The sequence below is a fragment of the Vulpes lagopus genome, chromosome 3 (genome assembly GCF_018345385.1).
Source record: "Vulpes lagopus strain Blue_001 chromosome 3, ASM1834538v1, whole genome shotgun sequence".
NCBI classification, from domain to species: domain Eukaryota; kingdom Metazoa; phylum Chordata; class Mammalia; order Carnivora; family Canidae; genus Vulpes; species Vulpes lagopus.
This window is the reverse complement of record NC_054826.1, coordinates 69,260,731-69,277,670: the sequence shown is the minus strand read 5'-3', so window position 1 is coordinate 69,277,670 and position 16,940 is coordinate 69,260,731. Positions and strand designations below refer to the sequence as shown.

At 35.8% G+C, this 16,940-nt stretch overlaps 1 protein-coding gene across 2 annotated transcripts in view; it reads left to right on the top strand.

Moving 5' to 3' along the window:
- SIRT1 (sirtuin 1) overlaps positions 1-16,940 on the top strand; it is a 31,351-nt gene that overhangs the window by 5,124 nt on the left and 9,287 nt on the right. Inside the window, exons 4-8 of one of the 2 annotated variants that reach the window (XM_041749798.1) lie at positions 1,225-1,377; positions 10,832-10,979; positions 11,681-11,760; positions 12,829-13,015; positions 15,526-16,089. In XM_041749798.1, coding sequence (XP_041605732.1) covers positions 1,225-1,377; positions 10,832-10,979; positions 11,681-11,760; positions 12,829-13,015; positions 15,526-16,089 — 1,132 coding nt within the window. Of the gene's footprint in view, positions 1-1,224; positions 1,378-10,173; positions 10,299-10,831; positions 10,980-11,680; positions 11,761-12,828; positions 13,016-15,525; positions 16,090-16,940 lie in introns of those variants that run through there. The other variant, XM_041749799.1, reaches the window with a different exon arrangement.

The following is a 16,940-nucleotide window of genomic DNA, read 5'->3' as shown; positions in this document are numbered from 1 at the left end:
ATTTTTAAAGGTTTTATTTATTTATTCATGAGAGACAGAGAGAGAGAGGCAGAGACACAGGCAGAGGGAGAAGCAGGCTCCATGCAGGGAGCCTGACGTGGGACTGGATCCTGGGTCTCTCCAGGATCAGGCCCTGGGCTGAAAGCGGCGCTAAACCTCTGAGCTACCAGGGCTGCCCCCCAACCCCCATTTTAATTTAAGGTGATGTGAGGGCATTTGCCTCACTTTGGGTTTGTACTTAACTACCTAGGGCCATTGTGTGTTGAATACAGAATATGTTACGTGTTATTGACCTAGGGTGATTGTTGGAGTAAAATTCAGTCCTGCATTTTGCCATTTTGAGTTAAGGCAGAGTGCTATTTAATCATAAATGATTATCAAGAATAGTTCTGCTTTGTTCCCAGATGTGATTTAGACAAATTAGTTTTATCTGAGGTCAGAGTGGAGTCAATTGATAAAATTGTGAAACAATAAGTTAGTTGACTACTGAAATTCATATTTGAAATATCAGCTAAGAATTAAAATACTAAAAAAAAAAAAAAAAAAGAATTAAAATACTGGGGACGCCTGGGTGGCTCAGCGTTCGAGCATCTGCCTTTGGCTCATGGCTCCTGGAGTTTGGGGAACGGGTCCCACATTGGGCTCCCTGCATGGAGCCTCCTGCTTCTCCCTCTGCCTGAGTCTGCCTCTCTGTGTCTCTCATGAATAAATAAATAGAATGTTAAAAAAGTTATTGTACAATAGAGTTTTTAAAGAAAATACAATAATTTAATATTCTTGAAGTAGTAGAACCCTGACCAGATGACATTTTTGTTTTTGCAAATATGTGACTGATAGAAAATCTTGCCTGCTTTGTAGTTAAAATAATTTGAAATGGTTTATTTACTCTGTTCTCAAATTGCAGTTGCTTTAATTCATTGATTAAATGCTTAAAGGTTTAAAATTAGTCAGAAAAAAAATTAGCCTGACTTAAAATTCCTTACCCCATTATGACTGGAAAATATGGTGGATTTCATTATACTGCTTTTTGGTGTTTGTTATATTTGAATTTGAAATTAGAGTAGGGGAAAAAAAATAAATTGGAGTAGGGCAGTATTTTTGTTCCCTCAAGTTTTAAAGCAAAATATTTTTCAATTCTTCCCTAATTATATGATGAAAGAACTAGTAATTATAAACGTAGAGATAGAAGATTTAATTGTACAAATTATGCCATGCATATTTCAGGTTTCTGTTTCTTGTGGAATACCTGACTTCAGGTCAAGAGATGGTATTTATGCTCGCCTTGCAATAGACTTCCCAGACCTTCCAGATCCTCAAGCAATGTTTGACATTGAATATTTCAGAAAGGATCCAAGACCATTCTTCAAGTTTGCAAAGGTACTATGAAATCTTCTAGTTATTCTTTGGCTTTCTCTCATGAAAATGTATTCTCTTCGCATTGGGGCTTCTTACGTTTACAATTCATGGTCTAGTAAATTGGGTAGTAGAACTGTGGTAGAGTAAGATCATTGAAATAAAGTCATTTCAGTCAGAATTTTCTTCTTCCTAGAAGAGGCTCTATCAGTTACGTTTCATTTTAGGATTGGGCTTATTTTTAAAGAAGAGACTACTTCTATCTTTCAAGTTTGAATTTTAGTAATGGCCTTTATATCGTTCAGGCTATTTTAGAGATTAGTAGACCATATGAAATTAACAGCACTTTGATTTTTAATATTTTTTATGAATCATAAAGGTTGTAATCTCTGTTTTGGTGTGTTTTTTTTTTTTTTCTAAAGATTTTATTGATTCATAGAAACAGAGAATGAGAGGCAGAGACACAGGCAGAGGGAGAAGCAGGCTCCATGCAGAGAGCCTGACTTGGGACTTGATCCAGGATCTCCAGGATCATGCCCTGGGCTGCGGGTGGCGCTAAACCGCTGCGCCACCGGGGCTGCCCTGCCTGGTGTGTTTTTTAGTAGCCAGAGTTTAACACATGAGGATATGCCTGAAAAATTTGTGATTGGGGATGAAGATTCTTAGGTTGCATGATGTTAGCCAAGTTTGCTTTACATTGTTTTAGAGTTTCTTGAGCTGCACTGTCTTAATCCAGAATCCTCTAGTTACATGGGTCTGCTAAGTACTTAAGTATATTCGGATGTGATATAAGTGTGGAAGACACCAGATCCTGGAAACATAGTACGGAAAATAATATTGTTATATATTGTATTTGATATTGGATCGGAAATTACGATGATTTCATGCTTTTAGTGTGGTTACTAGGAAATCTAAGTTGTGTGTACATGGCTCACATATTTCTTTTGGGCAGGTCTGTTGTAATAAAGTTTGAGATTGTTACACCATACCCAGGAGATTTTAGTCATTAGAAAACTTTTTATTTTTTTTTATTCTATAGTTTAATCCTATGGAAAGAAATTATAAAATTGTTGCTAAGCTTTGGTATATTTTTTAATGATCTTTTGTATTGATTAGTTTTTCATAAATCTAGAAATTAAATGAAACTGAATTTTAATTAAAAAGTGCTATTTTCAAACCATAGTCTTTTTTTTTTTTTTTTCCAAAGATTTTATTTATTCATAGAGAGAGAGAGGCAGAGACACAGGCAGAGGGAGAAGCAGGCTCCATGCAGGGAACCAGACGTGGGACTTGATTGATCCTGGGTCTCCAGGATCACATCTCAGGCTGCAGGCAGTGCTAAACTGCTGCACCACGGGGGCTGCCCACCATGTAGTCTTTTTATATAACTCGGAAAAGTTTAACATTTTCACTGCTACTGGTAGTACACGATTTTTGAAGAACAATGAAATACCACATAATTCTAGGTTTCTTGAATTGGACCTAGGTCACTTACTTAATAGCTCTAGTTAGCAGAATCAACCCTTAGAAGGCCAGCAAGTAACTAGAAATTACTTTGATCTTATTATTTGATGATAAAAGTTGATTCACTGGTACATTTATGTAATGCTTACTAGATTTATGCTGTAAATTCTGTGTTCTGAGAAGAAACATGTTGCCCAAACTAACTTAGCTTTTTTCCTTAAGTATATATTAAATTGCCTACTAAAGTAGTAACCTGATACTTGGAAAAATTTGGTAACTGAGAATTGAAACAGCAAGGGTAAGAAACCTTAGTTGTCTAATGTCCAAACTGAGTATTCAGTTTAGCTTAAACTAGCTTGGACATGGAAGAATCTGTAGAAGCAATTCAGAATTACTCTGCTAAAGACAAACTGTAGGAGGAACTTAAAAAAAATGCACCTAACTTGAAATCTAGACTGCATAAGAGAAAATAAGTGAGTTATAGTAAAAAAAATGGCACACTGTTATTAACAGTTATAATGTTTTAAATCACCTATATACATCTTTCATGCCACCTGGGAGAAGTTTGGAGGGGCAGCATTTTTCTCTTCTATAAAAGTTTTAAGAATTTGTCTATTTAGTTAATGAAGTGAAAAAAAGTTGAGTCACTTAAAGTACATCCTTTTTCAGTTTTGTTTATGTAAGTTTAATTCTGCATGATTGAGTGTTCATTAAGTTATGTTGAGAGCCAAATATATTAACCTTTGTAACTGCTACTCATATAGAATTGTTATACTTTAATTCTCACATTAGGAACTGTCTAAACAAATGCTTTTGGGTCTCGAAGTAGCACTTAAAATTGATAGTAATGGTAACAGACTGAGTTAATTTTGGCCTAAAAATGAATAGGAAAAGCTTAAGGGGAAATAAGGACAAAGAATGAAAGATCATTTACAGAAATGGAGAATGAGGAGAATATAAATATTCCATAGTTTTTTACTAGAATCTTTATTTTTTTTAAAAATTATTTATTTATTTATAGAGAACACAGAGAGAGAGAGAGGCAGAGACACAGGCAGAGGGAGAAGCAGGCTCCATGCAGGGAACCCAATGTGGAACTCGATCCTGGGTCTCCAGGATCACACCCTGGGCTGCAGGTGGCGCTAAAACGCTGTGCCACCGGGGCTGCCCAAACTTCCGTATTTTTTTTGAATGTTTTATTTATTTATTTATGAGAGACACAGAAAGAGAAGAGAGGCAGAGACACAGGCAGAGGGAGAAGCAGGCCCCATGCCCTCAGCCCGATGCGGGACTTGATCCCGGATCCTGGGATCACGCCCTGAGCCAAAGGCAGATGCTCAACCATTGAGCCACCCAGGCGTCTAGAATCTTTAAATATTACATAAATAAAATACTCATAACCTAAAATTTTTACCAGTTTCTCTAAATGGGCAGAAAGTTCATAAAGATGGTTTATGATTTTGGCCTGTTAGTGAATTTAATATGACACCATGAAAAGAGTAAATATTACTGGTGAAATTTAGACATTTGGAAGGAAGGAATTTCTACACATGTATTGAGGCAATGATTATATATAATTATTGAGAAGAAACATTTCATTTAGAGGGGAAATTCCAAGTAAAGGGAAAGTGTGTTGAGGAGATTATTGGCCCATTAGAGTAGTTTCTTACCCAATTGACATTTTGGGATGGATAATTCTTTGCTATCAGGAGCTGTCCTATGCATTGTAGGATATCTAGCAGCATTCCTGGCCTTTTCCCACTAAATGTGATTAATAACACTGTCACACCCAGTCTTGACACTCAGAAAAATGCCTCCAGACATTGCCCAAATGTCCCCTGTAAAACTGTTTTCTCTTTGAGCACCACTGTATTATACAGTGTGCCTACCTGTGGTTTATCTCTTTGAATCCTGGTGTATAAGGAAAAATTAAGCCTAACATTAAAGCTGTATAACCGTGTTCTGAACCATTATCATTATCCTCCTGCATGGTAAGGATTTGGATTGATAGTGATTTGTATCGTGGTTCTCAGGAGTTTGCAAAATAATTCACTGATATGGTTAGAAAGCAGTGGCTGTATTAAGAGTCAAGGTGAAACTGAGAATATACAAATAACTTTGTTGTTGAAAAGGACTGTGTTCAGAGAATATAGATGTTACGCATGTTGAATTCAGTGAATGCCCTTTACCCTAAAGTGATTAAAAGTCGAGAAGAAGTAGAGGGAGAGATTAAACTGAATTTTATTAACTTACTTCCAAACATCTTTAAATTTTATTCAGTAAATTACTGCTTTATTGATAATGTGTAAACATACCAGATCCTGTAGTTATAAAGTTTAGGAATCTTAAAACCAGTTCATTACCTAAAAGTCAAAAAAATGCAAGTCAGAAAAAGCCATATAGTCCCATTCATCTGAAAACAGGGATAATACCTATATGTATGTGGGTTACTTATGTATAAATGCATCTATAGTTTTATACCTGGATGTATATAATTATATGAATGGGCTCTTTTGCCTACTGCTTTGGATTTGTAGTCTTTGTATTTAATGAACTTTTTCTGTCAGATATTATAATGGTTATAATGTTCATCAATGGTACTGTAATTCTACAAATGTGTATTTTGGGTGTTTCCTACTTTCTTTTATTGTAAATAGTGTTGCTGTGATTGTCCTTTTTGGTGTGTTTCCAATGTTGTTAGGATAAATTCCTGAAAGTGCAGTTGCTGAGGGTTTTGACTCACTGCTACCTGGAAAGGTAGAATAAAATATGCTATCAGAAGTGTTTTGGGATGCCTGGGTGGCTCAGCGGTTGGGCGTCTGCCTTCAGCTTGGGGCATGATCCTGGAGTCCCAGGATCAAGTCCCACGTCGGGCTCCCTGCATGGAGCCTGCTTCTCCCTCTGCCTGTGTCTCTGCCTCTCTCTTTCTCTGTGTCTCTCATGAATAAATAAAATCTTAAAAAAAAAAAAAAAAGTGTTTTAGAAAGCTGATTTTTAGCATGCCCCTCTCCCCTACATACCCCCAAAACCCTCCGTAGTACACTATTAGCATTAAAATACTTTAAAGAAAAGCACATGCACATGTGTGTATTGTATATATGGTTTAAGAAATTCTAACAGTACAAAACATGTTAGTTGGCCTCCCCCTTCAGTCTTCTCTACCTCTAATCTCTTCAGAGATTACCATGGTAAGATAATTTCTTGGGTTTCCTTCCAGGAAAAAAAAAAAAAAAGAAGTAAACTTGTTTGTATATATAGGTGAGGGGCATTATTTGTAGGTTTCCAGTATTTTGAAAATAATTACCAACAGAATCATACACCTTTTTCTCTACTTTGCTTTTTATTCCCTGCTTAATATTCTTGGAAATAGTTTCATAATGGCACTTAGCAGATATAAATTATTATTATTATTTTTAAAGATCTTATTTATTAGAGAGCACAGGCAGAGGGAGCAGACTCCCTGCTGAGCAGGGAGCCCCATGAGGGGCTCGATCCCAGGACTCTTGATCATGACCTGAGCTGAAGGCAGATGCTTAACCGACTGAACAACCCAGGCACCCCAATACACCTCATTTTTACGATAAAGGTTGCATAGTATAATAGTTATATTACAATATATTTAGTCAGATTCCTATTAATGGATATCTAGAGTTGTTTTTAAGGCAGTTAAAACTATCAGTTTAATAAATAAAAATGAGCGTCTTCTTGTATTACTGTTTTATTGTGGTTTATTAGTGTAGAGGACTACTTTTTACTACTGGCCACATGTGTATTTTTTGAGTTGCCTATTCGTAGCTGTTCTTTTCCATTGGGATGCTTTTCTTTTTGCTACTGATTTGTGGATACATCATGTATATTTGAAGACTTTTTCTTAGTTGGTGATTGGAATTCCAGGTTGCAGTAATCCCATGAAGATGTGCACAATGAAGTGTATTTCCTAGACTGGTTTTACAGGACTAGCTTGCAGTACATAATAGTGGTGCCTATTAGCTTAAAAGAGAAATCAGAAACTTAATTTTGAGGGATCAAATTTGAAAAAGACGGTCTTTTACTAGAATTTTAGTAGTAAAGTGATAAAGAGTCATAGTGATAAAGAGCCATATTTTGTTGTCAAAACTGGATTTGAATGATAACTCTGCTACCTACTGGCTCTTGGGACTTTTGGCAAATTATTTCTGTGCTTTGGTTTTTTCATTTGCAAAATGGGAATGCATATGTCTATAGTAGAGTCAGCAAACCTTTCCAGTATAGGGCCAGATAGTAAATACGATTTCCTTTGTAAACCATATAGGAACTCTGTCATATATATATATATATATATATATATATATATATATATATATATTTTTTTTTTTTTTTTTTTTTTTGCTTTTCCAGCCTCTTAAAATGTGAAAACCCGAGTCCTCAGCCTGGTCTAAAGCATTATAACATAAATAAAGGTGTTAAGCCTGGTACATGCTAGAAGTTCCATTAAGTGGTCACTAATAGCTTAACTAATTGAAATTCTCTTGTGTTTATTTCTGGATACATTTGTGTAGAAGCATTCCTTTTTTTTTTTTTTTTTTTAAGATTTTATTTACTCATAGGGGTGGGGTGGGGGGTAGAGACACAGGCAGAGGGAGAAGCAAGCTCCATACAGGAAGCCCAGGTCTCCAGGATCACACCCCAGGCTGCAGGCGGCGCTGAACCGCTGTGCCACTGGGCTGCCCAATGCATCTTTTTAATAGCATTTAAAGCATTTGGTCCCAGTTCTGCTTCCATTCTAATCTAGAAGTTACCCCATTGGGTAGTAACAGAATGGCCCAGCCCACGTGATTGTATTGTTATCCTTTTTTTTTTTTTTTTTAAGATTTTATTTATTTATTCATAGAGACACAGAGGGAGACATGCAGAGAGCCTGACGTGGGCAATCCAGGGTCTCCAGGATCACACCCTGGGCTGCAGGCAGCACTAAAATGCTGTGCCACCGGGGCTGCCCCTGTATTGTTATCCTAATAGTACTTAGGATGTTGAGATTTGTCTTACTTTGAACAGGGCTAGCTAGCATGTCAAACATAGGAGATCAGTCCATATCTTTGTGACTTTTTTTAAAGGTTTATTTGAGAGAGCAAGCGAGCATGAGTTGGGGGTGGGGGGAGGCAGAGGGAGAGAGAGAAAAGCAGACTCTTTGCTGAGCATGGAGTCCAGGACCCTAAGATCATGACCTGAGCTGAAGTTAGATGCTTATCTGACTGAGCCACCTAGGCACCCAATTCATACTTTTATCTGAAAGTTATCCCCAGCCCATTTGGTTTTTAGCTGTCTTCATGGTAAGAGCATGAGGACAGTCTTTTACCAGAATCTTTAAATATTACATAAATAAAATACTCGTAACCTAAAATTTTTAGGAGAAGTTTCCATTAAAAGTCCTTCCAGTGTAATTTCTTTTCCATTATTTCAGATTATATCCCTTAGTTTGAATGTAGTATTTGAATCTAATGACTCAGTCACGGTCTACTGTATATTCAAAAGAAAATAGACAAAGTTAAGATACAAATCACTTAGGTTCTAACATAAAATACAGGCTTATAAGATAAATTATTCATAAGTTATTCACAAGTTCTCCCCAACTACAGGAATTGATTTGTAACGTTAAGGGCTAAATTACCCTGAACTGTTAAGGATTGGATATGATGGGAAACTGGAGTGTGGAGTTGAACTACTGTCCCAAACATTTTTTTTTCCACACTTTTTTTTTTTTTTTTATTTTTAAGATTTTATCATTTATTCATGAGAGACTGAGAGAGAGGCAGAGACACAGGCAGAGGGAGAAGCAGGCCCCATGCAGGGAGCCCGATGTGAGACTTGATCCCGGGTCTCCAGGATCATGCCCCGGGCTGAATGCAGGCACTAAACCGCTGAGCCACCCTGGGATCCCCTTTTTTGTGTGTCTTACCTTCCTCTTTAAGAAGGAATGGGGAAGGGGTACCTGGCTAGCTCATTAGAGCATGCAACTCTTGATCTCAAGGTGGTTCAAAGTTCAAGCCTTGTGTTGGGTGTGGAGCCAACTTTAGTATATGTGCTGCTAAAGTGAGCACAGTGAAGCCTTCTTTAAAGAATATCTATATCTATGAAGGAAATGGGGGATGAGGAGACACAGAAAAATTCATACTAGGAGGGTAGAGTCTTGTTACTCTTGTTGCTCTGGAGGTAGTCATTTGTTCATGTTATGAGTTTGGCATGCTATTCTTATTTTGCTTATTAACTTAGAACTTATTTTTGTCTGTAACCTAGCATATTAGAATATTTGTTGTAAAAATATATTTTTTTAAATAAAAATATTTTAATAACCATTTCCAGAAAGAGAGAGCTTAGTAAAATAACTATGATGATTAATCCTTTAAATGTCCTAGAACAAAGCATCCTGGAGAGAAGACAGTGGTTAGTATAGCACGATGCAAGTGCAGTGGTTCAAAACATAATGCGGCTTTTGGTTTTCTATAAATATAGCTTAAATAAGTCCTTCACTTGTTACTACTTTTTATATGCATTTCTGTTTCTTAAGTTGTAAAGTTGTCCATGAAATTCATGAGAAAAATTTGAATGTGAGGTAGAATTTTTTATTTTAAAAATTATAAAAAAATCTTTTATTTTTGTATAACCTTTTCAGTAGCATTTGGACATATGTAGGGTGGTAGTTATAATGAGATCTGCTGATTATATTTACCTGTAAGGTATCCCTGTAGGTAGTTTTTTTAAAACTTGAAATATTAAAAAATAAAAAAAAACAAAACTTGAAATATTAGATAGGTTAAAAGTAAAGTCATCTATAATCTTACTAAACTTTCTTGTATAATGTCAGAAGTTGAAAGTTTCCTCACCTGTTTATAGCTTGTTTGCATCCTTCTTGATGTTTGTATGAACTTACTGTATACATGTGCATATAATTTCCATTTTTGCTTAATAACAAAACAACAAAAAACTCTACACACTGGTGACTAACTTGCTTTTTTTCACATTGAACCATTGAACCATTTTCCAGGTCAGTACATCTAGACCTCTCACGTTCATTTTAATGGCTGCATACTCCACTATTATGGATGTACTGTATTTCTACAACCAGTCCCCTATTCCCACAGACATAACAACTGTGTCTGATTTTTTGTTAGCATTGTAATAGGTTAGAGGCTGTAATGAATGGTAAGGAAGTAGGTAGCATTACTACTTTAAAAAAAAAAAGTAGAGAAGAAAACTTCCTTTGCCATAGTCACTAAATGAAATTTAATAAAAACACTGTCAAAAGTTGAGAGGACCAAAATTGATACTTTTTCTCTGATCTTTTTGCCATGTGTATATCTGAATTCTTTGTTTTTAAAGAAGAAACAGCATTGAAGCATTATTTGGGGGGAAAAACACACACACAAAATCCAGCAACTCAGCATTCATGAGCAACTCTATACTATACCAGTATGTGCCTGTGCAGTGGAAGGAAAACAATTTTGGTAAGGAAATAAAACTTTAGCTTTAAACTTCCAACAGGTTGATATTTATAATGAATGATAAATAAACAACTTTTAATATTGTGTTTGACAGTGCCTTTTAGTTTTTAAAAGAAGTCACCATACCTTTGGTATCTTTAATTTCAACTTACTTTTCTTTTTTCTTAAAAAACAAAACAAAACAAAAACAACAAACCCTGAATTTGCAGCCAACAAAAAATTAGATATATTCTCAGGTGTGTATTTCTTCTGACTTTATTAAGAAAAACCTGTTAACATTTATTAGAGATGCTTATGGGTTGACTTTTTCCTTCAAGGGGCAAGTTCACTAATTGCTGAGTTTATGCATATTACAGCAGCAATCCTTTTGTAGGTGTGTGTTGCAACCATCTAGATGTTTTGAGATGCTCATGTATTTTTTAATTTATTTATATATGGGGGACTATCATTGGTAGTTTTTTGGTTAAACCTAAACGTGACATGTATTATACTTACTTCTTTACTGTAATCTTTTTTCTGCCTTTTGCATTATATAGGAAATATATCCCGGACAGTTCCAACCATCTCTCTGTCACAAATTCATAGCCTTGTCAGATAAGGAAGGAAAACTACTTCGGAACTATACTCAGAACATAGATACACTGGAACAGGTTGCAGGAATCCAAAGGATAATTCAGTGTCATGGTTAGTAAACCTCAGAATTGCTTTCTTTTATTTAGTTTTATAGGAGAAAATAGGATTAGAAAGTAGGCTGCTTTCCTGAAATGGAAATTTAGTCATGTTATCTGATTAGTTGTAGATAAGTTTTAAAAAATGGGGTGCAAAAAAATTAAACCAGAATTATTGGCCTTGATACTTAATTGTACAAAATATCAGCTTAATGTCCTATTGTGTTTCAAAAGGTTTAGTGGTTGTATTCCATTAAATTCTTCTAAATAACCTCCTTTGATTACAAAAGTAATAATAACTCATGTAAGAAAAATATGACCTGTTTAGTTTATGAAACCAAAGGAACGGGGTAATTCAGATGTATAGAATTTAGCAATTTAGAAGACTTTCCAATCTAAAACAAGTAGGAGCAGACCATTTTCTTACGTTTTTTATGTATAACTGTTAAGCTAAGGTCCTACAATTACAACCTTCCAACTCTGCAGATTTTAACTTTCAAGGAATTGGTTTATTTCATTGAAAGACTATCTTTAGGAAGTGTCACTATGTCAATATCTCAATAATTGAGGATTGGATTCTGTCTGTATTTTAATTATTTATCCCTGAGTTTCCCCTGTGGAGTGTCCATTCTCTTTTCTGGTGTCAAACTTTATGATCTTTGTGGTATGTTTAAAGAAATAGAAATCTTCTTTAGCAGTGCATGTGTTGTTTTCTAGGTTCCTTTGCAACAGCATCTTGCCTGATTTGTAAATACAAAGTAGACTGTGAAGCTGTACGAGGAGATATTTTTAATCAGGTAATTTATCACCCGTATTTTAGAAATTGTGCATATCTCTGATCTGTTTCTTCTTTTGCTTTCACATTTTTCTTATTTATTTATTTTTTTTTCTGAAAGTTTGTGATACAGAAAGATCCAGGAAGATAATGTTAGCATTGGGAATTCTGATGACCTATACAAGAACCTTTAATCCCTTAAGTTTAAAACATTGCTCTATAAATAATGTCTCTAAAATGATGAAATTGGCTTCTTAATATCTAAGTTAAAAGCCCAAATCATAAGTGAAGTGTTGGATATATTAAAGTTTCTCAAAAAAAAAAAGTTTCTCTTACTTTCCCTTTTTAGTGCCTGTCAGATTTTGAATCTTAAATTTAGTTTTTGGTAATCCTTTAAAATATTTAAAAAGTTATTATAAAAGGTATTTCATGTATGATCACTGTCCCCAAAAAACAAATTCAGGAAAATAATGACAGAGAATAAAAATCATCCAGATATAAATTACATGTGCTTAGCTGCATATATAGTTAATTATACATAATTATGAGTGGAGAATAGCATATTAAAAAGGGATAATTTCTTACATTTTTTAAAGGATTAAGTCCTGTGCATACATATATACAGATCCTTGATCTACTGTGGACTCTTAAATATCAAATGTAGGTGTCTTCCTGGACATTATAATAGCTACATACTCAGATATTAACATCTTTGTATTTGATTGTATGTTGATAAAGTCATTTGGCATTGCCATTGAGAGTTGTATCCAGTTTTCCCTACTACTTATCCACAGCTTTTCTGTTTTCTTCGATAATTTTTTCCCCTAAGTATTTAAGTACACGGCTCTTTTTCATATGCTTCCACACTTCAGCTTGAAAACACATTTTTTTTTATGTGGGAATTCTATTTTTTTAAGTTTTTAATTTTAATTCTACTATAATTAACATAAAGTATTAGTTTCAGGTGTACAATATAGTGATTCAGCTTGATAATTTTGAAATGTGTTCTTGCGAAGTGTGTAAATGTTGACTATTTCTAACTTGGGCTTCCCCCCTCCCCCCAATCTCAACCAAAATCTGGAACACGTAGGTGGTTCCTCGTTGTCCTAGGTGCCCAGCTGATGAGCCACTTGCTATCATGAAACCAGAGATTGTCTTTTTTGGTGAAAATTTACCAGAGCAGTTTCATAGAGCCATGAAGTATGACAAAGACGAAGTTGATCTCCTCATTGTAATTGGGTCTTCCCTGAAAGTAAGACCAGTAGCACTAATTCCAAGTAAGTAGCTGATGATTTTTAGAGAATATTTCTGTATAGATGGCCATAGGTTGTGGGGTTTGTACAGTGGACCCAATGATCTTATTCTCTTTCAGGTTAAAGAGTGGTGAAGAGCCAAACTTTACTTTTTAGGTGATACTCAACATTCACGAAGATTGGTTAATATGACATTTTGATGTAGGGGGTGTGGGAGAGGCTTATCAAAGCAGAAGTAATGTCAAGTTGTGATGTATATGAAAAATTAAGACAAAGGGAAATAGTTCAACTTTTAGCAGAATGTATTTTTTATATGACAGGAGTTAGCTTCAGCTAATTCACCTACGCTTAGGAAACAGTCCTTAATCTTTGTTATTTCTATTCTTAGATTATAGTTTATCTTTCAAATTTAGTTGATAGTAGGTTTAATAAGTTCAAATGTATAGCTAGATATGAATGTAATCTATAGAATTGTAATATGTTAGAGAATTTGGGGGCTCAATATAGTCTTGTTTTTATAAGAATAACAGTCATGTTTTGGGGCGCCTGTGTGGCTCGGTTGGTTGGGCATCTGACGCTTGATTTCAGCTCAGATCATGATCTCCGGGTCATGAGGTCTGGTCCTGCATCAGGTTCTGTGCTGGGTGTGGAGCCTGCTTAGGATTCTCTGTCTCAAAAAAATAACAGTCATGCCTTGTCCTAAACATTGTATGTGGGGGATGCTTGGGTGGCTCAGTGTTTGAGCATCTGCCTTTGGCTCAGGATGTGATCCCAGAGTTCAGGGATTGAATCCCTCATTGGGCTCTTGTATGGAGCTTGCTTCTCTTCCTTCTGCCTATGTCTCTCTGCCTTTCTCTGTGTTTTTCATGAATAAATAAATAAAACCTTCAAAAAGAAATTGTATGTGGATCAGTTTTACCTATAAGGGTGTTTGTATATGAAAATGCTCAAATGCAATTTTAAGTCCTGTTTACTTTCAGGAATATTTAACATGTGCTCTCATATTATTTCTTTTCTCCCTCTAGTGAGGAAGCAAGGGGAGAGGAAGTTAGAGGGGACTAATTCATTAACATCAGGTGTGCCCTAAAAATGAGAGAGAGAATATTGAACTTTTAAGGATTTTATTATTTTAGAGAGAGCATGTGAGAGCAGAAGGAAGGAACAGGAGGAGGGAAAAGGAGGGGGAAAAGAATCTCAAGCGGACACCTGTGCTAAGTGCAGAGCCCCACATGGACTGATCTCCGATCCGGAGATGACCACCTGAGTCAAAACCAAGAGTTGGATGCTTAACTGACTGTGCCACCCAGAATATCAAACTCTTAATCAGAGAATTAAATTAGAATCCTACACGAGCAATCATAGAGAGAGCCAGAGCAAACAGTTGGAAGAAACAGGAGTTCAGCTCTACAATTCTGTATCTTTTCCCTACCAATATGTAATGGCTTTATCAGTTTCAGTCGTCTCCCCAAAAGAGCTGTGAAATTCTTTGTCAGTAGAATATAGGATAATTTGTAATGAAATTTAATGAATAAACTCCTTCATTTTTGAGTAATTTTTTTCTTTTTTTAAAAATTTTTTTCTCTTTAAAGGTAAGCAGAGAAATTTTTTTAAGCAGAGAAATTTTTAAAAGATTTTTATTTTTATTTATTTATTCATGAGAGACAGAGAGAGGCAGAGACACAGGCAGAGGGAGAAGCAGGCTCCACGCAGGGAGCCCAACATGGGACTCCATCCCGGGTCTCCAGGATCACACCCCGAGCTGCAGGTGGCATTAAACCGCTGTGCCACCGGGGCTGCCTGAGAAATTCTTTTTTTTTTTTTTTTAAGATTTTATTTATTTATCCATGAGAGACCCAGAGAGAGAGAGGCAGAGACATAGGCAGAGGGAGAAGCTGGCTCTGTGCAGGAAGCCCCATGTGGGACTCAATCCAGGGACTCCAGGATCACACCCTGGTTCGCAGGCAGGCACTAAACCGCTGAGCCCCCTAGGCGTCCCGAAATTCTTAAAAGCTTTCTTTTAAGAGGCAGTATAATAGTGTGTTGCTAATAGGCAAAGGTAATTTTTTTAAGATGTAAGATACAGGTATATAATAGTGGAAAATAGACTTAAATGAATTTCCACATGCTATATCAGGAGCTGTTTTGATAGAATATCACTATGTGCCAAGAGCTTTTCTTTTTCCCTTTTTTTTTTCTCTGAATTCAAGAGCTTTTCTATGCGCTTGACAACCTTGTGAAAAAGTATTCTTATCCCTATTATGTAGACAAGGAAATTGAGGTACAGGGTAGAAGAGTCTGAGTAGATTGCTCAGAAATAATCAGGTGATGGGAAACAGGACCTGAAATTTTATGAAGATGCTTAACTAATGTTTATTTGATATCTTGATAAAATGTGATTGCTTGGTTGAGTAGTAGTGGTGCATTTCTTTTTTCATTATAGGGAGCATGTTAGATTCTTGTGTAAAACATTTGTTGTGGCTTTCTTAAGTTAGCTTCCTTCCCTTTTTCTAATGTATCTTTCATCTCTCTTTTAGGTTCCATACCCCATGAAGTGCCTCAGATATTAATAAATAGAGAACCTTTGCCTCATCTGCATTTTGATGTAGAGCTTCTTGGAGACTGTGATGTCATAATAAATGAATTATGTCATAGGTTAGGTGGTGAATATGCCAAACTTTGCTGCAACCCTGTAAAGCTTTCAGAAATCACTGAAAAGCCTCCACGAACACAAAAAGAGTTGGCTCATTTGTCAGAGTTGCCACCCACACCTCTTAATATTTCAGAAGACTCCAGTTCACCGGAAAGAACTTCACCACCAGATTCTTCAGTGATTGTTACACTTTTAGACGAAGCAACTAAGAGTAATGTTGATGATCCCGGTGTGTCCGAATCAAAAGATTGTATGGAAGAAAAATCACAGGAAGGACAGAATTCTATTAGGAACATTGAAAGTGTCACTGAACAGCTGGAAAGTCCGGATTTGAAGAATGTTGGCTGTAATACTGGGGAGAAAAATGAAAGAACTTCAGTTGCTGACCCAGTGAGGAAGTGCTGGCCAGCTAGACTTGCAAAGGAGCAGATTAGCAAACGGCTTGATGGTAAGGAAATGCTGAAGGTATAATTATTTTACCGTTTTGAAGGTATACTTATTTTAACAAAATATTTCCAAGATATAAGCAATTTTTGCAAGGTCATTGATAAGGTAGCTTTATTTAAAGCTAAATCAACAGTTGTGTTTAGAGAAACTGTAAAATTGAGAATTTAAGCTAGAGAAAGGATAAACAGTGGTATCTTACAATAAATCAAGGGAAGAAATAGTGTGTTTAAGTCTTCTCTGTATCTTGTGTTTCTTCAGGGAATGAGAAGGTAAGCATTGAATTGAGAAGAAAATTGGAAAATCTATTGTGAAAAAAAAAAAAAAAAGGAAAATCTATTGTGCTCTGCCATTGTCTGGTGAGCTTTAGCTGATAAAACTGATGACTGAGATTTGGGTATGGTTACCAGAGGGCAGCTATTTTATCTTATATACATTATTTGATTTTAATCTTAGGCAGGAACTATTATTACTTCACTGCTGTTGGTGGGGATACTGAAGGCTGTAGGGGTTAAGTACCCTGTGCAAGGTAACAGGACATGGAAGAGCCAAACTGGATTCCAGGTCTATCCTCAGGGCCTGTCCTCTTAACCACTATGCTCTGTTGTCTCAAATCTAGAAAACATCTTTGATCCTTCTCAATAGAATATTAGGAATAGCAGGTACCTAGTTTTTTGTTTTAATTGAAATATAGTTAACATGCAAGAGTACCGCATAGAGATTATATAGCTTAGGAAATGCTTACATGATAAGTGTAATACTGTCATCATACAAAGTTACTACAACATTCTACCCTCCCTTCCTCTTTGGCAACCACCAGTTCTCTTTGAGTCTGTTTTGTTTTTTAGATTCCAC